Genomic DNA, 22,217 nt, shown 5'->3' on the forward strand with positions numbered 1-22,217 from the left:
TACACTGGGCTACAGCTCAAGAGGGTAAAGGAAACATGGCTATTCGCTCCAGGAGCCAACCTGGGAAGGAATGGTGACTAAAGGCAAGTCTAAACAGGAACATTCAGGAAAATTAAGCAAATTAGTTGGAGATGTGAGTTTAATTTTGCCTAAGAAAGATTAATCAAATGCATGACAGCTCTAATTCAAGAATAAGGTAGCTCTAATACTCTGAATAAACTGGATGCCTGCCTTCTCTTGGTTTGGATTAGCAGGTAAATTGTCATCACAGATCTTAAGCATTCTTTCTTTTGCTGCATACAGTCACTACTGTGATCACTGTAAGTAGGTGAGACAGTGAGAATCCAGTAGGGCATATTCCCAGGCCTCACAGCTTTGTGCATAATTGGCTCTAGGTCTGTTATCCAGAATAACTGCATAAGAAGCAATCTAAGTATTTCTTAATTCATATGTATGGCCAGCAAAGGTAAGCATGGCTGAGATCAAAAAAAGTAGAACTTAATTTCTGAAGGATAAGAAACAAAAGCACCTTGTAGATTTAAAACCTGTACAAGCATTAGGAAAGGGAAACTATTGTTCAGTGTCACACGGTTAACAGTGGGTTACCTTAAGTGTTAGTGTTAGTCTCTGATAGTGTTGTGGTTCTCACAGTGAACAGAATAATGCATTATGTGATGTAGTTTGTTTCTTTCAGAAACTACAAAAAATCCTAAATTAAGTTACCACTGGCCTCAGATTTAATTTAAAATCTAGTTACAAACCTGGTCAAAACTGTGCTGTAAAGCAAACAGATGCACAGAATTGGTAATGGTTCTGGTTGTTACTTCTGTCTAAAACCATCTGGCGCCTGAATTGAGTAAATTGTAATAAAATAGCAGTACTTACGTGCTTGCTGTTGCAAGAGACACTTCTTCTTTTCTTGTAGAAACCTGGCTGATTTAACCTAAACAGGTTTAACCGCACTTTTTAAAGGGCTTGTCTACACATGCATGCTTTACCACAGTAGTTGAGCTGGCGTAGCTGAGACATCACAGCAGTCAGTGCAGATACTCACATGAAGCAGTTTCTCCTGGCTCAAATTATATGTAAAAGGGAAGCATTTGGTGGTGTGTGGGGGGGACAGGGCCCTTGGTTTGTGTTAAGATAATGAGGAACAAATAGAAAACATAGATATTGCTTTAAATCATGATGTTTTAATTGCTGTATTTTCGTGTACCTCACCTGCATCTTACCAGTTCTTTACAAGTAGTGATACTTACAGAAAATACCAATTCCAGTCAACAGTGTAATATCGCAGGCGGAAGTGGGAGAGATTCTCAAATAGAGGGAGCATACTCTGATGTAGGAAAAGAAAACCAATGAAACCAGAATCAGTGGAGGTTCTGAAGTAGAGATTCCCTTGTATTACTTGTGTCTGTCTGTCCAGGTCTGCTACTGAATTTCTGGGAAGATTTTTGCTGAGTTACACAGATATAACTCAACCATTATTTTAATGGGCAAAATAATAAAAAAATGGGAAATTATCAAGTGCATTTTATATTCTCAAAAATGCATTGTATTTGGAGACAGTACAGTGTCATTTCAGAGAAGGAAAGGTTAAATACTGCTTTAATTAAAAATGGCGAGGATATGTTTAACAAGTTTATGGTAGTGTTGGATAATGTACAACCCAGAGATGCTGTAAAAGGTTCACTCTGGGCTGGTCTCAAAAATCTGTACAGCACTTTTTTTCTGGAACCTAGTGTTCCTGTCAAGATCTTTCTTTTATATGACTTCCTCTTCAGATAGGTTTAGACCAAACACAATCTTCAACTCTGGGACTCTGTGTACTTCTAATCTGTACTTCTATTTTCATGGAGAAAAATTGATACCTCAAGCTGCTGTTCTTAACATGTTTTCTGTGAGTACCACTGAGCCCCAGCTTCTTCTTCGTTCAGCTTGCTTTCTTTCCACTAGCTATCACTTAACCACACCTTCTGCTAATGGTGTTTTACTGAGTGGTAAGAGCTCCATAAAATTATGAGATGTGCTGGACTTTTATGTACACATATAGAGAAGAAAAGAAACTTTTTATGGATAATTTTTTTGTACTTAATTATGTCTAAAGCTTATTGCAGCTTTGTCCATATCTGATACTGACTTGATGCTGCCATTAAGCTGCTCTGATTGGACCAGTAGCTTGAACCAATCTGACAACTTTCATATTCATGGCAAAAATTCAGTGAGGGGACAACAGAGAGTGGCAGGTCATGATTGAAGTGCTCTTGATTATTGCAAGCTAAAACTAAATTCACCCACAGAGAATACTGTGAGATAACCCTCATTTGAGATAGGCTTTACACTGACTTGAGGATATTAATCATTCATGAACAGTGAATATGCAATATTTGTAAGTAAATGTACTTTCAATACTGAAGCACTGGTAGTATAAAAACATTCAAAATATACGTTTCAATAGGGCTCAATAAACACAGCAAACTTAGAATACATATGCCAACATGATTGTATTATACTTTCCAAAGAGAAAATTTTGTTTTGAACCTTCAGGATTGTAAATAAATGTCACCTGAATTTTTATAGAATTTCTATGTATTGACATTTGTCATAAACTTGAATGTTCTATGAACAAAACTGTTCAGTGCTTCTACCAAGTCACTCCACAGAAATTATTGTACTATGACACACCCAAAACATGCCCTTGTAATCATGAACTGTGTGATTTAGCAACAAATATTTTCCTTGTAACATTATTTTCTGGTCACAAATATGTTCTTTTTTCCCAGTCAACTAATATGCAGAAGCTCTGTACCTATTGTTTTAACTGTATTCTTTGAGATCTTGGTGAGTTCTAAGCACTACTGATGACTTTTAGGCTCTTCATCCTGTAAAGTGAGGATTATTGCACTGTGGTGTTTACTGCTTTCCACTGAGAGTTCTCATCTGGTGGCATGTATGAAAGGATACTTGGAAGAAAAATATAGTTGGAGTTATCTAGCCTTCTAAGAAGGAACAGCAGCAGTTTTAGAAGGCCAGCCAAGAACAGTATTTACATACACATACATGTGCTGTTTAAAGTATTGATTGGACTCAATCCCCATCTGGTGTAAGCTTCCGTAAGTTTATCAGCTTTATTTAGCTATTCTAGTTTTCAAGAGCTGTGAATGTGGACTTTAATATTTTAGCTGACATCTGCAAAACTTACATTTCTATAGATGCTCCCTACAAAACTACGAACTTTTAGTTTATGCACAGATATTTTAGAATTAGCTTTAACGCAGTGAATATATTTTTGTCATTCTTAGTATGGGCAACATTTTCACCTCCCTTGAGTTGTTTCTAAGTTATGTGAATGTTTTAAGGCTTCACCTACAGTTGAATACAAACATTTTTCAGATAGTTTATGTTCACCTCAAAAGGCTATCTAAGATATGGAAGATTGAAAAACATCTGAAAATACTTAACTTCTTGTTGAAGGAACCTAGAAAACTAACCCTTAGAAATGAGTTTTCTTAGAATTCTTTAGAATGTAGAATGTTTTGGAAAACTTTTGAAATTTGTTAATGTTGGACAAGATGAATCCGTCCTCCCCTGTTTACCATCTGTCTTTAACTCTGTTGTCCCTGGTGCTGATTTCCCATCTGATTTCCCTGGCAAGAAATAGTTGCTTCCAACAAGATGGGTGCTGGTAATACAGAATTCTGGTATTAGTTGTTAATACATGGGTTGAGATTCTGCTTTCATGCACACTGGTATAAATTTCTGGTGACTGTTGTCATTCACAGTCAGTGTGGTATGCATAGCTAAGAACAGAATGTGGCTTTTTATTTACAGCTTGAGTTTAAGCCAGTCAAGTCTGTTACACTGCAGTAGGTACTTTATTTCTCTGGCAGGTATGGTTTGCTTGTTTTAAAGCAGACTTTAAGTCTCTGGCCTTTTGTTGTTACAGAGAAAAGCTTCTGAATGTAATCCAATGCAGCATGGTCTATCTTGAATTTGCACATATAAGTTTAAGCAAACAGCCTTCCTTATCGCCTTGGGCCATTAGCTCTAAAGACTAATAATAATATACATGTCAGTACAGCTAAATACTTTAGCAAGATAATGCAGCAAGACATGTAGATAGAGTCTCAGATTCTATGTAGCATGGAGTCCAGGCAGAAATGAAATATATTTTGTTCTACCAATTTGTTGTGTTTTATTCTATTTACTGCTTTATTACATAAACATTCAGCATATATGCTTGGCAAAATAGTTGCTTTTTGCCTTTGAAAGTCTCCTTTGCAGGCTTCAGATATCTTTGATAGCATTTACTTGTTGCAGAAGATTTTTTTCTTTCTGTTTTTTAATCGGAGATGCCCATCATTGTCTGTTGAAAAGCAGGGCGTTGGCTTTAAATGCTGAGGTTTTGCTTTTCAAATGCAGCTGTTCTGTACCAAACCATTGACAGCAGAATTGCTTTGGAAAGCTTGGGCCCCTCCCTCTGAGATCATTATATTATTCTTTCCATTGTCCTGCTTTCTTTTCAGAGCACATTTAGGGAGACAAGCTTTGCACGTTTCTTATTCAAAGGACTTTGAAGTCTTATTCAAGAAAAATAATGTGCTTAAAAACATAAATATTTATTTACAGAGTAATTCAGTTCATCACAGAATTGGTATCCTTTAATGATTGGCAGTCCTTAAAGGAACCTTCAGCGGGGGCGGGCTGAGCCTGTAAATCAAGGAACAACTGACTTATTGAATTTAATACCTGAGTGATTAATAATAAATTTTAATTTGAAGGCACCCATGCCTGAAGGTCTCTAGGTGTTGTAACAGAGATTAAAAAAGAAACAAAGAAACTGCAATAAAAGAAGGCAACTTGCATGTCTGGAGAAAAAACAAAGACCTATTTGGAATCTACGTAAATGAACCTCTTCACCTAACTGTAAAACAAACTACAAGACTGAAAAGGATCTTAGAGTGCTTTGAGATACTGCTGTGCTTGTGTGTGTAAAGCTTTGCTTAGAGCATTCAACCAGCCAGCTTCAAGTTCAGAAAAGTCTGTCATCCACTTTTCTTACTCACTTTTAGTAAGGGTTTCTTCAGTCACACGCATTATCTCTTTTTTTTTTGTAACATGCTGATTCTGGTTTTCATACTGTTCAGGGGCTCTAACTTGAAGTTTCACAAGTAGACAGAGAAAGTCTGCATTTCTGAAATTAAAGACACACATAATTTTCATTGCTATGTGAAATATCCAGTTTCCAGCTCATGAGAAGGTTGATCATGATGCTTTTGTCTTCAAATCCTATTGCAGTACTTTAGGAAAAGACACATATCAGTCTTGGTGTATGTTCCATATCTTCACTGTGACTAGTATAGTGCTTCTTTACAGTTCATAGGAAACACCGAAATAAGAGTGGGAAAAGTTCATTCATGACTTTCCTGAACAAATATACAGTGCATTTGTTGCATTGTATTATATTCGTTAATCCTTCAATTGTTTTGATTATCTTCTGATATAATTGGATATTTGAAAATGCCATAAGTATTAAACTGTTTCTGGGGTTTTTTGAAAGAAAACTGAAATCATCATCTAAAAGGTATTGTAGAAAAGGAAAGAATTGTTTTACATACTTCATTGCAAAAAGTTAATGCAAAAAATATTGTATCTTCTCTTTAGGACAGAATGTTATTGTCATAGTTCCAGGAGCCAATCTGCTTTTAAATTCTGAAGACCTGAAGAGAGCTTCTGATATCATCTGTAAAGCCAAAGTGGTTGTCTGCCAGCTAGAAATAACCCCTGCTGTTTCTCTTGAAGCGCTGAAAATGGCACGTGCTAGTGGAGGTAATTTAGCATAAGCCTTTCTGTGTCCTTCGCTCACGTTGCATGAAAACTATTCTTTATTGCACTCTCAAAATAAAGATCATGCGGTCTTTTCTGTCATGCCAGTATTATTTAGAAACGAAACAATAACCAACAAATTCATGCTACGCTAGTGAAAACTGAACTCAGTTCTAAAATTTTGCTACATTTAACTTGAATGGCAAATCAGTCTCTACCCTTCTAACCTCCCCATATATGGCTGGTACTGCTTTTTCTCTGATTTTTATGCCGTGACTAAAGACACTGTAATGTCATTAGGTCAGGAACTATGGGCCTGATTCTGGTCTTATGCCAGTGCAGAACAAGCATAAAGAATGCAAGTCAGTTGAGTTCTGCACACAACAAAGTGAATGAAATAACCTCAAAAACAGACTTATGCACTTGTTCTTGTAGCATAGCAGTAAGTATGACTGGTTTTCTGCATGGAAGTTAATATCCCTAATTTTAAAATTAAAAAAAAAAGTGCTTTTTCTTTTTAACAAAGATTCTTAGAGCGTGAGTTGGCATGCTGCCGTTGGATAGACAGTCATGGTCTATGGTCTGTGAAATTATCAGTAATTGTTACTGTGCTGTATTTTTAAATGTAGGCCCTTGTTCCTTCAGTGTAGAATATACCTGGATAAAAGCTGGCATTTTGTTTGAACAAGATGGGGTTTCACTACCAACATGATGCTTTTGTTCTTTAAGTGCCTGTAATTCCTTCAGTTACTCAATTACACAATTACCACAGTATTTGTACAACACTAAGTAAATGATTATGCAAGTGAAGCATCTATATGATATTAAACTTATGTTGTTCTCATTTATCCAGACTATGGATAGACTATGAGGGATCAGCTCAAATGGTCAGCTGTGCAGCTGGTCAGAGAAGGAACTGGGATCAGAACTAACTGGATCCCTGCAGCTGGGCCCAGACTTACTCCAGTAGATCATAGCACTTTGGGCTTCTTTGCTCCTCAGTCCCCCTCAGCACTGAGACTGTTGTGCAGCTGTTGTCATTTCTGTTGTTCGTGCACTAGTGAAGGCATCATAGAGTCATAGAACCGTAGAATCGCCAAGGTTGGAAAAGACCGCCAAGACCATCCAGTCCAACCATCCACCTGTCACCAATATTTTCCATTAAGCTATGTCTTTTAATACAACATCTAAACATTTCCTGAACACCACCAGGAGAAGTGATTCCACCACTTCCCTGGGCAGTGCACTCCAGCACCTGACCACTCTTTTGGAGAAGTTCTTCTTCAGATGTAGGAGAACTTCATGCATCCTTTTCATATATTTTATGCTGATTCAAGTGGCTATGTTACATGCAAGTCTGAGAGAGATTTTCTTTGATAGTATGATGGTAGTAGTCCTAAACTGTACAAACAATACTGTGTGCACACAGAAGAATTTTTTTGGCTTCTATTTGAAATGCAAATCTAAAAAAAATTTTAAACTTCACTTAACTGAGTAACTAGAACCTGGGATGCTTACAGTCTTTGTAAGGAGGGGGCAACAAAACTTGCTATGTTTTATTTTTAAATTTTTATGAAAATTGATAATAGCATTGTTAATCTATGGAATATAGTGGCTAATGGAATATAATTGATTCATGAACCAATATCAATGACTTATTTTGTCTACTTCCAAATCTGCAGATAGTTCTAGTAAAGTTGCTTTATTTTTTTGTCACTTCCTTATGGCAAGATACCAGCCCGTGTCAGAAAAACCAAACCTGATACACACAACAGGCATGCAGGCATTTAGCAACTGCAGGGAACACAACATATTGAGAAGAGATTGTGGTAACTGTGGGCCAGCACTAGTTCTGTGCTGTCAGTCTGCTGTCATTGTGCAGGTCTTGTGTCAGCAGAGTTTGGGTTGCTTCTGCTATAAAGCAGAAGCTACTGGCTACACATGTTCACGTGTTACGATGCAGTCAAATTTAAGTAAACAGCTGAGTTTGTAGCACTGTAAAAATCCATCCTTAGCCAACTGTAAATTGTTAATGCAATTTTCCTTTTTTTTTAGCCTGCTGTACTCTCATGTATAATGCAGTAATGTGTGTTAGGATGTGCAGTAGACTATTTTTGTTGAACAGATGCATATCCAGATGCCTCAAACCGCAGCTTCAAGGGGTGGATTTTTTTGCCTGTTTTTCTTCATTCTTACGGAACAAAATAATCATTAAGATGGAGAAAGAATATGGATGCTCAGGCAAAACCCCTTTGCTTCTGTTTAGTGAATATGACACAGATCTGTTAGAGAGGGAGACGTCTCATGTTCTGACATCCTGTAATTGTAGCACTGATTGTTGAAGACAATCTCAGGGTGAAGGAAAGGCAAGAAGGAAGGAAGGGAGGGGTTGTGAAGAATCTAGGTGGGTAGAAATTGCAGTGGAAATCTGATTGGAAAATGTTAGGTTGTAATGGCCACATGCTGCTTCCAAGAGGAGAACCACTTCATTTATGGGCAAAATATTATCGTACACCAAAGTCTATAAAGTGGTTTTCAGGCTTCTGTAATGCCAAGCTCTATAAATGACAGATAACTCTATATAAAGACAGATAACTCCAGCCTGTTAACACTGCAGGGAAGAATGGCATTAACGAGGTCTGGAAGCAGCTTCAGCTATTAAGGTTGTAGGTCACTTTCAAGTAGATCAAGTGCTTCAACTTTTTAATCATGGGTTGCAGTTTTTCATACAAGCTCTTTGTCCGTGGTTAAATTATTTGTAGAATTCTGCCAAGACATAGTAGCTTCAGAAACTAGGCCATGGAAAACTGCCATCCAGTCTACGTGCCTTTAAAAGGTGTAGACTGGCTACCTCAAAACTTAGTAAAGACCTGATACCAAGGGAGATTTCATTTAAAGATAAGACTTTACAGTATGGAAATATGCCTAATTTTTACTGTGTTACCTGCTTTTGGAAGATAACTACCTTTAACATAGACTTGAGAAAATGCTTAAAGCCAGCTTCCCCTAAGAGTTTGTCCACGCAGGGAGTTGTCTGCTTGGGTAGCATGACTTTCAGAGTCATTCCTGACTCTGATCTTAAGCAGCTTCTTTTACACTGATATAGATCTCTTGTAGGCCAAGGAAATAGAGGTTCTCCTTTCGGTTTTCTTCCTTCTTCCTCTGACATCTTAAAAAATTAAGAAAATTCCTGTTATGCTTCCCATGTCTGAAATCTATGCTTCCTCCCCACCATTCCAATCCAGCTTTGTCTCTTCTGTATTCAAACTATAAAGAATGGAAAGTATGTTAGGAGAATGGATCTTGGCAAATGGAGAGGCAGAGATTAGGCAGAAAATAATCTGGTGTTCCTAGGGGGAACCAAGTAGATTACCCTTTTCACAAGTCCTGTTCTTCACAGACTGAAAGACAATCTTAAGGTTCCTCCATCTCCCCAGTGCTCAGCAGATATTAAACATGGGAGTGAACTACACAATACCAACATATTCCAACCTGTTCATGATGAGTCTGCATTACTTAAAGCCCAAGCTGGAACACTTCTAGTGCTGTTCATGACCATTGTATATGTCATTATGATACTATAGGACTGAGTTTGTTTTTCAGTATATACTGTTTGTTGGGGTTTTTTGTTTGTTTGTTTTGCTTATGAATGTATACTTTAAATATTTTTGTTTTTCTTTTTTAATACAAAAAACTTAATTAGGGTGGCAATTCAGAAAATAGGAAGTGTAAGAGTTAAGTTTGCCTATGAAAGCTTAATTTGTCTCCTTTCTGCATATATATTAGGTTGCAGTCTTTAATTAAGTGTTCACATGCTGTTTTTCAGTGGTATGTGATCATATAATTAAAGAGTTTATTATAATACATACTGTATTGTAATAGTGTAAGGGAGCCAAATGAAGATTTCACTGGAAATCCTAATTCTGGCATTTTCTGACTTCTGAGTAAATGCCTTTGTGCTTTTAATAAGATTACTTTTAATGAGACAAATAGACATGATAAAGTCATGGGCAACTTTCTGAAGTATTAATCAAAATGAGTATCCTCTCAACTTCTTGGAGCTGAGATTTCAGAAAGCTTTGAGGATCTTTATCTTTAGGGAGCTAAGTGGGATTCAGAAGTGTTCTGGGTGTCCACAGACTATAGCTTAGAGTCTAAATAAATATTTAGGGCTGAAAATGTAGACATCTAAATTGGAAGATTTGATCACTTGCAGTATTTCTGAAGTAAGAGAGTACACTTTATATAAAAGCGATGGCCGTGTAGTTAAGAGACAGCAGTATTCAACATAACATTGGCAAAATGAGAAACTAACTCTGAAGATTTCCTGTATTAACAGTGAATAAGTCACTTACACTCTGTCCTCATGACAAACCTTTCCTACTGTTACACAGAGCCTTAGGCTACAGTTTCGGGTTAGGTTAACTAACATATTCTACCCTACCTTAGCTAAGGTTTTCGCTCTGCCAGATAACATATTAAAAATATACAGTGCCTTGTCTACACTAGAGTTTTACAATGTGGCAGTTTGAACAAGTTAGGTAACACATTCAAAACCACATTTAAATCCTTGTCTGGACACGTCCTTCTTTAGTCTATATCCCTGTCTCTTCATGTATAGAATGCAGATAACAACATAGAAAAAAACCTAGAACTAAATAGGTTCTTGTAAAACCTGTTAAAATCTCTAAGAAGAACCATCAGTTAAACAATTTGTATTTGCTTAAGACTTTTCCTGTGTTGTTTTTTTTTTTTAATTAATAATTTGTTGCTTATTTTTTCTGTTACTTGTCTGTCATGTTCCTATTATGTGACTGAACTTAATTAGATGGGAATTTTAATATAATAAAACTTCTAGCAGTTTTATAAAATGAAGACATAGAAAATGAGAGTCATTTGCATTTAATGCTAAACACTGGGGGCTGTGAATGCAATCTTGGAAGGTATTAACCACAGTGATATTCCAAGTGTACTGTTAATGTAAAATGCTAGAGATTTAGACTTTTTTCCTTTTTTTTTTCAGTAAAAACCTTGTTTAACCCTGCTCCAGCCCTTGCTGACCTAGATCCAGAATTTTATACCCACTCTGACATCTTCTGCTGCAATGAAACTGAGGTAATGATCATCCGTGATGCTAAAGAAGGAGTCTTCACCAGTAAAACTTCAGGGGGATTCTGTTCTCAGAAATGCAGCATGGGGAGCACAAAAACTAAGCTGTGTTCCTCCTCCATAGGATTTCCGGAGGTAACAGGTTTAATCCCTGACCTAATGAGTAAAGAGGAATATTCTAGAATTCCTTTCAATCGCATTCAAAATTAAATTAATTGTTTCCAGCAGGAAAGTTGTATCCAGCCTCCCTTACAAGTAGATGAGTAAAACAAATCCATAAAAGGACACTTCTAAGATGCTAGTACTGAGTGGTAAATATTAAAATAGATCCTTGTCCTTGTTCTGCGGTCCCTTGATGTGATTAGCAGCAATGCGCTAGCCGTAGCGTTCTGACAGTTTTAAACTCGCTTGCCAGGAGGTGATGCATGCATGCTGCACTTGATGGTAAATGGCAGCTTCATATGCCTCTTCCTGTCAGATCTGTTGCAGGGAGTCTGTTTCTCTGGCCCTTCAACTGTGTGTTTTCTCTTCTTCTTTCAATCTTTCCCGCTCTTTTCTAATTCAAGCATTTTGTTTCTCCCAAAGCAAATTATTTTTGTCACAAGAGACAAATTAAGAGCATCTCACAAAGCCTTGGTTTTAATTTCTTATTTATTAACATAAAGCACACTGTATTCCTTCTCTTCACTCTCTCTTTATATAAACAGGAATGTGTGAGAAGCAACATAGCAGATAGAAACCATGCCCTCGTCATAGTTATAGTTATCTGCAGCAAACAGGATTTCTGCAACGAGCATGATACTTGTGGGTACAGAGGAATGGGGAGGACTAAAAGCATGGCCCCATTTTCTATATGATTTATTTATTTTTTTGTCTGATGACTGTGTCTGCCAAAATAAGGCTCAGTTACCCTCTTTTGAAATTTCTGTTAGAACCTTTTACAAACTTTATCAGAAGTCCTCAGTTCATGAATCTTCAGCATTCAAGGTTCTAAGAAAGCCAAGCTGACATTGGAATTTTATTCTGAAATGTTCCAATACGTGTCTCCATTTCAGATACACCACAGTACTCAGGAATGAGCCAAACAGTGCTTTCTTTCAAGGCAGGAGATGCTGTGGCCCCTCGGGATTCTGGTAGGCAAAGCTTCCAGTATAGTTGGAAGCGATATAATTTGTGGTTATCAGAGCCATCAGAGTTTAGTTATATGTGACAGTGAGAATGATAAGACAAAGTATTTGTTTTTATTCAGGACACCCATATTGTATTTTCTTCTTGCTTTCAGGAAACCCTTTTATGCCTGAACCATGCCCCTGGATTGGTTAAATGGGCTACAGCATGCATTTGGGGCTGAGAACATCTATATTCTCCCATCAATTTAATACATGTCATTCACTGTTTGCTTTTTTTTCGTCATGTCACTAGCTAACTTTTTTTTTCCCCTTGAGAAAACTTATCCTCCATATGTTAGACACAAAACTTTGGTTTTCATTACTTGTCTGTTCCTGACTTTTCTCTCATTGCTCTTTGCAGCACACGTTAAAGTTTTCCCTTTATTATTGCTAGAGGACAGTCTTGAAAGAAACATTCTTTGAGAAGGTTTACTTGCTGGAGCCAGGGCATATTATTATTACCACCACATGGAGAAAAGAAAATTACTCTATTGGGAGAACAAGAAATACAGGTGCATAATTACAATAGATCCCTGCTCACTCATCCACCTTTGTACCCACCTGTGGAGTGGGGGGTACAGTTTGCATTCTTTTCTGCTATTTTCTTTTAAAAAGTAATTACCATTTGAAGATGGCTGGGATTACTTCATGCATTCAGGTAAATGAATTCAATGCTGTTTAAAAGGCTTCTCTCTTCTGAATTTATGGGTATGATAGACCTATGAAATTTCCTGCCAGCCATATCATGGGAGAACAGATTGAGTTGTGGGACCCCTACAGCAAATTCTGAGAACACAGAACTGCACATAAATAAGTGCTTTTAGCAATAACCTTCTCATATTTTGCAATGAAATGAATTACAATACCATCTTTTTAATAATCAATTATATTTTATTTCATCCTCTCCATGTCTGGTTTGTTATTGAATTGATGTTCAGGGATGAACTATTGCCATTTTTCCTTTCTTTTTGCTGAGAAAAAAGGAAAAATGAAGCAAAGAAGCACTTGTTTTTCTTATAACCCAAAATTGAAAGATCTTTTTTTCCTTTAGTAATTGTTATACATTCATGTGCCATCTGTTTTCTGTTTATTTCATTACTTTCTTTGATTTCAGATCACTGTAATGTATGCATTTGAGAAGTTTAATATAGAAATGAAGTTTACATATCCAAATAAAGGTTACCGGTCACATCTCTACATGCCATTTAAAAGCAATGAGTTAAATCTGCTAATGTTAAAAATAATGATGGGTTTGTCCATTCATCCAACTGCATCTGCATTTCCTTCAACTTCTTAAATTGGGAATTACCTACCACTTTGATGGTCCAGAATACATACTGGGAAAAGGTTTCACAGCTTTCTTTTCTTCTTTCCCTCAGTATCGGGTAGCCCTCATAGCCAGAAAAGAGGAACTGAATAAGATGGACCTTTGCTCTAATCCACTGTGTCCATTCTTATTTTACAGGTTTGGTGGTTGTTTCGTTTTTAATCCTCTGTGGCCACATTTATTGAATATGCTGCTTACATCTGCTTTTTTGAGAGGTTTGGTTCCAGCTCCATTGCTGCTCCTCTTTGGTATCTCTGAGCCTCAAACAATTTTCTTCTAAGCAAAACCCCATTTATGTTCCAGGCTTACCTCTTTCGCACATCTTTTGTTATTCAGCATTTTTAAGTACTACTTGAAAACGAGTAGTTTATTTCTGCCTTATCACTAGTAAGCCCTTTAATAGCTCTCAACAAATTGTCTCAGGTTTAAAGATGAACTCTTTAGAGCTATGCAAGTCAGCTGGTTCTAAAACATTCTTTTTAACACAGACACATATGCTAAGACAAGATTAAATTTTCACTAATTTTAATTGTTACTTGGTTTGGCTTTCGTATTAATTTAAATTTATAGGTATTTATCATATAATTTTATCTAATTATTTTTATCTTTATTCTTCCTCAAAAAATAGCTTTATGTTATTAAGTCCTGTACTTTGTGGATATCATGTGAATATATTTGTAACAGAACTGTGTTAGCTGTGGAGGAGAGAGCCAGCCATTGAGCCTAAGACATTTCACAGATGGTGTGGAGCGTTTGTTTTGCTAGAGATGAGTAAAAGGGGATAGTCCTTGTGATTAGCTGAATTATTACTGAGTCAGAAATCTCTATTGTTTACTTCCACACTGGTCAGCAGCTTTGATCTGTGATGCCTTTGTCACAGAATAAAAATTTTAAAATGTCAGCTACAGTTTTATACAATCATGGGATTTTGAGTCCCAAATGTGTAAGTATCAAATGCATCACACTTCGTACTCTATTCTTCATTAACTGCTTTAGGATTTAATGAAATCACATGCAGTATCTGATATAACAGCACAGCTTGTTCTTATGGATTTATGTGCTAGAGAGAAGCAAACAAAATTATACTATCAGTGAATTATCTACCATTAGTTTGTCTAGAAGGCTCTTCACAAGCTGTTCTTTTCACTCTTGCTTGTTGCAATAATATTTTTTTAATGTCTGACATTGCTTTCTTTTTATGTGGTTCATGAAGAAAAAAACTCAGAACAAATCTTGCAAGGTTATCAGTTCTTTCTTTGCTTAGCCTGTAGTTCAGTTTTATCTTTTCCCAGAAAGATCAAGCTTGTTGAGACTAGTTTGTTAATTCCCAGATGCAGCACAGCCTAATCCCTGAGGTTTGTGCAGGAATGTGCTAGTTCTCCATTCCCTTAATTCTTCTAATGAAAAATAAATGTATCCAATGTCATCTAAGTGAAAACCAATGGTTGTTCTTCTCAGTCTGCTATAAATGTTGAAAAAGAAACAACCCTATACAAGAAAAGTTCTTGGGAATACTTACCTTTTTTTTTCTTTCCATTTTTTTTTTCCTTACTGTAGTATGGCCCTAGGCACAACCACAATGTCAATAGAGTTCATGTGTTGTTTTTCTTATTTAGTGTGTGCGTGCAATTACAGAGCCCTGCAGGTTAGGAACCAAAATATATTGCATGTCAGCAATTTGAATTTGGTCCTAAACATTTTGAAGAACAGCTGCTTCTCTGCTCAGAGAATACTGAAGAGCCCTTCAGGAGAAGGAAAACTCCTAAATGGTTGCAGCAAATGATTTAGCATGTCAGGCTATTTTTAATGCAACACTGGGAACTGCTTTCTTCCTAATGTAAAATGGATATCAGACTCCTGATCTAAATAAGAAAGGCCTAGCAAATGTTTAATTAAATGCTGACAGAATACTTAAGGGTTTTGATGGTAGAAAAAAGTACATCTAAATATAAATTCATTGCTAATTTTCTTAAAGAAAGCTGCAAGATGTATAAAAATATTACAAAATAATAGATACTATCATTTTGCTTCCTTTGTGCTATTGCCTATTAGTTGAGGTTGAAACATTTTTGAAAGAAATATTAATAATGGAAATTCTTGTTAGTATGTACAAAATCAATAGACAGCAATGGCTTTTACAAGATTCAGAGAATATCAAGCTTATACAACTGTATCTGAAGTCTTAGAGCAGGACATCTGAGATCTTGCTTATTAATATAGACTGGTTAATAATAGAGATAGTCTCAGGAATTTGCCTTTTCTGTTGTAAGTAAAGGAAAGTTACTATTTCTTCATTACATAGAAGTTGCTGGAAATTCACAGTATATTTTAATTTAAATTCCAACTTTGTTCTAAAGTCTATTTTATCTGCTGCTGGAAACTATGAATTTTCCCATATTTAGTCTAAAATGAAAGATGTTACTTTTGGAGGAGGAGAGAATAGCTTCAAGCCAATTCATTTCAGTTTTTAATTATTCTAGCATAAGTATTTCTTCATGTATGTATATAAAAGTTTTATAATTTGAAACAACTGGAATTAGCTTGGCTTATGGCCTGATCTTGCAATTGCATTTATACCAAAACTGTCTCTCACTACTTCTTTGGGACTCATCGTGTGTTAGAATTAACAAGATCAAGTTCTTTTTCTGTCATTCTCAAAGAAATCTTAGAAATCAAAGATACAACCAAGTTTGTAGCCAACTGGCTTACTGTATATAAATACTTAACATGAAAAGTATTTTGAATTGTCATATGTAGTTTTAGATAAGTTAGCCTTAAGCCTGGTAGTTTGCTTGTTATTATTTATGATTTCTGTTCCAGTAGTACCTGGCAACGTTTGCAAAGTTGCATTGTGCTAGGTGCTTTGTGGGTACTAAAGCAAACGATGGACTGCTCGCTGAAGAGTTCACATTTTTTGTCGTCTCATCAGTGTCCGTTTGTTGAGTAGAAACAGGCCTCTGGAGATTTCAGTCCTGCTGAAGAAGTGCTAGCTTCGGTCAGATCGCTCAGGGTTTCTCCTTTCAAGTTTTGAATCTCCGAGGATGGGGAGCCTGTGCCCTGTTTCGGGTACCTGCTCTAGTGCTGCATCACTCTGGTAGTGAAAAAGTTTTTTCTAATGCTGGAATTTTCCACGTTCCAGCTTGTGCCAGTTGAGTCTAGCCCTATTCTTGTACAGCTCCAAGAAGAGTGGTTCTCTCTTTCTATTATCCACACATTAAATCGTTGTAGCCAGCAATTAGATCTCTCCCTAGCCTTAGGTTTTTGAGGCTGAACAGAGCTGCTCCTCCCAGCCGCTGCTTGTTTGTCCTACGCTCTGGTCCCTACCTGTTTTGCTGGCCTCCCACTGGGCTCGTGTAGTATGTCAGTGTCTGACTTCTGCCAGGGATCTCAAAACTAGATTGTCCTGAAGATTTGGTCTCACAGATGCCAGGCAGAGGATCCGGCACTTTTCCCTGAAAGAGGCTGTGTAAGCCATGGAGTGCCCCGCATACACCGCTGCTAGGAACACTTGGCAAAGATTTACATCTTGGTTTCTTTATCACGTTTAGCCAGTGCAAACTAGTACTGATGTTGAAAGGAGTCAATTGTTTCACTTTATCTTATTTTAGTTCGGGCTTAATTTTAACACAGATCTGCTTTTCAATCCAGCTTATTTCCTGGCCACACAAATAGCTGTGCTGGCACAAGAGAATGGGCCATGTGGACAGGAGTGAAAAGCAAAGCAGGACTATTTTTTTCTGTATCAGTGCTGATTTGTGTCAGCGTACTGCAACTAGACTCCACAGTCTAAAGAGACAAGAATAATTAACTGAGAATAATGAGGAGTATTGCCAAGAACTTTTGTATCAGTTAAAAGCTTCAGATAAATTTTTCTTCTACTTTTGTAAACAAAAGAAAGAAAATTCTCTGTAGATTAATTATGTGTCTTTTTTTTTTTTTTTTTTTTTTTTTTTTTTTTTCTGACAGCAGATCTGTGGAATGTCCTTAAGCTTAGGCCATCTAAATGAGGAGCTTCATGAGACCAGCACAGGAAAATAAATTTCTTGATTTGCTGCTCTTGTGTACAGTACTATGGCAAATGTCCACATTGAACTTTTAGTATTGTTATTTAATTTTTTCTTTATCTAAATATTAATTATTTCCTTCAGTTGCACTGCAGTTTGTTTTGTTTTCCCTTTCTTTTTTTTTTAAATAAGATTCTGCTGAAGGGAGGAACTTAAAATCTAACCACAGTATTTAACATCAGTTGACATTTACAGCAATCTCAAATTATTGGCACAAAATCTGTCTGGCTTCTGCTGCTTTTATGGTTCTTCCAGCTTGTTCCAGAGTGTTTTAGTTTTACAATCCTGCTATAGATGAGTTAGATGATAATGGTTGCAAGCAACTGAAGATCTACTTTTATACAGACTTTGGTTCAAGATAAATGTGTTTATTGGTGTAAGCAGTATGAAGGCAAGAAGAAAGGTTTCTGCAAAACCTGTCACATTGTCAGTCCCCAAATAACTTTTTTCACAACCCAGACAAAAAATCTTGTTGGCTTGGGGCACAGCTATCACAAAAAGGGATACGTTAAACAACATGTGTCTCATTAGGAAGAATATTATATTTAAATACTTTATCTTGCTCATAAGCTTAAAGAAGTGTAAATTCCAGGTAAATGAGCCAGAGTTAGACTATTTCTTTTCCATAACCAAATCCATTTTCTTCCTGGAGACTTTACAACCCATGCTGAATGTTTGGAATTACTGCACATCATGAAGTACATTATAAATTCCTTTAGTTGGTTTCATTCAAGGAGTAGTGTGTGCATTTTGGTAATCCATTTTTGTTCTTGTGCTAAGTATTATGAATATGGGAACATACAGTTCCTGCTCCTGAGATCTCTAAATTCAGTAAGAGGCACAGACGCTTCAGTCTCTTGGTTATTAGAATAGACTACATGTATTTTAATACTATTTATTATCTGTCCCTAGACACTCCAAAGCCATTATTGGTGTACTGATTCCTTGCAAACCTTGCAGGACAATGTATTCAAAATACTTGGTGAGGTATTTTTGAAGCAAATTCTCTTATTTGAAAATACCCTTTAAAAAACTTAAATACATCTAATTTGTCTAAATAGTTTCTGCTGCAAGAAAATTTTCAGCAGTGTAGTGACTTGACAAAAAAAAAAAAAACTGAGTGGAATTATTTGCTATCTTATAATCTAAACCTTACTTTATTCTTGTCTGGGATCAGTGTGGTTTAAAAAAAAAAAAAGTTTTAAATTGTGTGTACATGTTATACCCACCAAGTCTTGCTGCACTGAATCCTGCCTTGTAGTTATCAAATTAACAGCTCCTGAAAACAGCTGTGTGTTTGTCTCAGTAGGGACTGCGGGACTGGATCCTGTAAGTTCAAAAATTAAAACCAGTAGGTACTCTGTTCATGATAATACAAACCCTAAGGCAGTGTATTGGCATACGCTGGCCCTTCAGAGCCTAAGGGTGACTTCTCTGTTCTGGGTCAGGCTGAAACACAGGAAATGACAGTGGCAAGCTGTGAGGCCTCTGAGTCACAACTGGGGGCGGCTTGCTTGGGGATGGCTGTAGTAGTTCCTGTCCCCAGCTGTCTGCCCTGCCTCCCTTTGTAGGACAAGCATGCCTGTACTTATGGAGCAGTTGTTCAACCACTGTATTGTATATTCTGTTTCGGCAAGAAATATGCATACTGATTTCAAGTTTCTGTAATGCAGAGAAAGGTAGTTTGAAATATTTCAGCAGCTGTTTCTCAAGAAGCTGAGTTGTCCATGTGGTAGAAGTCAGGACGCATGGCTGGTGAAAAAGTTCCAAAGTAAGTTTTGTACTGAAAACAAGCCCCAAGACTATGAAAGTTATGTCCAGTTAATAGATGGTTATTTGAAACTGCTTCAGACTGCATTTTTCAGGAAGCAGCAGTCTTGTAGTTCAAGATAAAGTACGACTTCCCTCTTCTCAGACAAGCAAGACAATATATAGTAAAGACAACGGTATGCAGTGTGCCAGTTTGCTTACAAGTAAGTCATACTCTAGGAGGCAGGAGGAATACTGCTTGCTAGAGTGTTTCAGTTAAAACATACTGTATTTTTCTTTTCTTCCTGTCCGATTCTTGTCACGAATCGTCTGCCAAAAAAGTACATGGCAAACGAGATGCCATCAAGAAAATGTATGAAGTGAAGAAAAGGATGCTTAGTTCTGAAATCTTCACTGCAGATTTTTGGGGAATTTTGCTTTTAGGTGCATGGAACTAGAAGAGATTAATTTTAAGAGCCAACTGGGAGAAGTTGACTTAAGGTCACCATCTGTTAGAAGAGAAGTTTATCTCTGTTTGTACAGAGCCAACACAAAAGAGTCTCAGCCCTGGCAGAGGACTTTGGATACGTCCATAACTCAAATATATAATCATCTTGTGATGGGCCTTTGCCCAAAGAGAGCTTCAGATGACTTTTAGGTATTCTTATCTAAAAGTACATATTAAAGTAAATGCAGTAGTCAAGTTTACCAGTTGAGCACTTTTGTGGGTTTTTTTTCCTTGAAGAGATTTCTCACTAGCTGAACCCCGAGAATTGTTAAAGGTTTCTTGTATAGTGATAAATATTCCCTAAGAGTAGTGACTGAGTTGCCGTGTAGCATTTTCACCTTAGACAGTAAAATGCTTTTACCAAGACTGTGTCATTGTGTCCATTTCAGAGATGAAGAAACCGGGGCGTGCAGGAGAAATGTGATTTTGGTAAAGGTTGCATGGCAGGCAAATTGTAGAAGCTGGAACAGAACCCATGCTTCCTGTGTCTCTGCCTAGGCTGCTCTCTATTAGTCTTCTGTGCCTGAAGTACATGCTGATTTCAAACAAGGAGCATGACATAGCTGAATATCAGCGTAGGAAGTGGTTTTATGATCATCTCGTAAGACACATTTCTAAAATGATATTAAATACTGTTTTCAAAAGCAACTGCTGTCCAAAATTGAATGCTATCAGATTATGATTTTCATTTGCGTGGGTTATTTTCCAGGCAGAAATTTTAACGGGCATCCCAGTTGGCAACCTTGAAGATGCTGAAAAGGTGGGACGCATGCTGTTAGAAAGAGGGTGTAAGCTCGTAATTGTTACTCTTGGAGCAGAAGGCTGCATGATGATATCAGTAGAAGAACCCATTCCAAAGCACGTTCCTGCTGAGAAGGTCAGGGCTGTGGACACTACGGTACGTTTTTGTGGTTTAACTGTCTTGCTTTGGAAAAGACTGCTTAAGCACTAAGGGATGGCAATGAGTAATCAGCCAAATCTTTGGGCACGAGTACAAAGGTTAATTTATGATGTGAAATTGATAGCTTGCTTCCAGCCTCTCATATATTAAATGTCAGTTCACTTCAGTTTTATAGTCTGTATTGTAGATATGCTAGAATTATTGTGCAGGAGAGTATCTCCATGTTCCTCCTGTGCTGAAGTCAGTACCTGCCTCTGACTGTAACGTGCCATGCCAGTGGCTTGAGCTGCAGTTTATTTCACACTTCCCCACGTGTGTTATCCATAATGTCCAGAACTCCAGTGTTGTGGGAAAAAGGAGATCTTACTGCCCTAACAACCTGAAACTGAATGTTTGGCTCTTTTGACATAAGCATGAGTTGCTGTCCAAATGTAGCATAAGGTGTATCAAAGACATAATCTTTTCAGAATATAGTTAATAAGAAGAAAAAGTTCTTGCTGCTTTACAATTTAACTGTTTTATGATGGTAGCTAATGGATAATAGCTTATTCTTTGCCATTAGGCAAAAACTAAAAACAGGAAAGGCAATAGTTAAGAATGCATTGCTATGAAAACCTTACCACATTGCACATATGGGGCTATTTTGTGTTCCTAGTATTATCTGACATAAATCCAAAATAATTCCAGTGGAGTTACAGAGAGCAGAGCAGGTCACGTTGTATGTACTAACTATACATTTAAATGCCTCTTACAATAACGTCATATTACATATGTTCTGTTACAATAGTTCATTAAAATCCTGGAGATTTTACCATCTGGTGCATTCCATATCTGAATTGCATTAATAATAACTAGTTCTCTTAGCATGTTTTTTATCCGTGGACCTCATACTGCTTCACAAAGAAGAAAAGCAACTCTTTAAAAGATGAGAAAACAGGCATAGGGACTGAAATTACCTAGCTCAGTAGCACACAGTGGCAGAGCTTGCAGTAAAGTCACATATGAAACAGAACATCGCTGATAGATCTGGACTGTTACATGTTAATACTGTGGAAGGTTTTGTTTCACTGTTGAATGTAATCCTTTTCAATATGTGAATACTGTGTCACCTTTTGCCCCTTTTGTCATTTAGAAGTTTGAACTTGAGTTAGTGTTCATTTTGGAATGCCCTACAGTTCTAATAAAGGAAATGTCACTGTACTGTACTGTGTATAAGGTACTTGGTAAGGCACTACAGATGCCTACCTGCCTACTTTTAGTCCAGAATTAGAAGGGCTGGAATGAAAGATTCCCAGGCCTGCCTCAATGCTTGCTAAGAAGCAGGATTTATTAGCTTTGGAACAAAATCTTGTGAACTTGACTGTATGGCTTCTTGCTCTTGTTTGGTAAATCCACCCTTGCTATCAAAGCTCAGCATGTGAGCCTTCTTTTTTAGTGCACATCACACAGAAGTGATGAAGAAAAAACATGTGTGATGTGCTCCTTCAAAAGAAGCAGAAAATTGCTGCCACATAAGCTATTGTTTAATATCTTAAGATATTTGCTGCTGTTGGTCTACAACAGC

The 22,217-nt window shown here is 37.0% G+C and overlaps 1 protein-coding gene and 1 long non-coding RNA gene across 3 annotated transcripts in view; one reads left to right on the forward strand and one right to left on the reverse strand.

Moving 5' to 3' along the window:
• Window positions 1–5,669, reverse strand: part of LOC146544912 (uncharacterized) — a 31,894-nt gene extending 26,225 nt beyond the window's left edge. Inside the window, exons 1-2 of the long non-coding RNA XR_014882042.1 lie at window positions 5,067–5,669; window positions 1,260–1,336 (exon numbers count right to left, since the gene is read on the reverse strand). This is a non-coding gene — a long non-coding RNA (uncharacterized LOC146544912). The remainder of the gene's footprint in view (window positions 1–1,259; window positions 1,337–5,066) is intronic.
• The window catches only part of RBKS (ribokinase), a 66,458-nt gene that overhangs the window by 27,204 nt on the left and 17,037 nt on the right, over window positions 1–22,217 (forward strand). For both annotated transcript variants that reach the window (XM_085219402.1, XM_085219403.1), the window contains 3 exons: window positions 5,665–5,829; window positions 10,850–10,941; window positions 20,462–20,650. In XM_085219402.1, the coding sequence (XP_085075528.1) occupies window positions 5,665–5,829; window positions 10,850–10,941; window positions 20,462–20,650 (446 nt within the window). The remainder of the gene's footprint in view (window positions 1–5,664; window positions 5,830–10,849; window positions 10,942–20,461; window positions 20,651–22,217) is intronic.

The sequence above is a fragment of the Meleagris gallopavo genome, chromosome 2, assembly GCF_905368555.1.
Source record: "Meleagris gallopavo chromosome 2, MGAL_WU_HG_1.1, whole genome shotgun sequence".
Classification (NCBI taxonomy): Eukaryota; Metazoa; Chordata; class Aves; order Galliformes; family Phasianidae; genus Meleagris; species Meleagris gallopavo.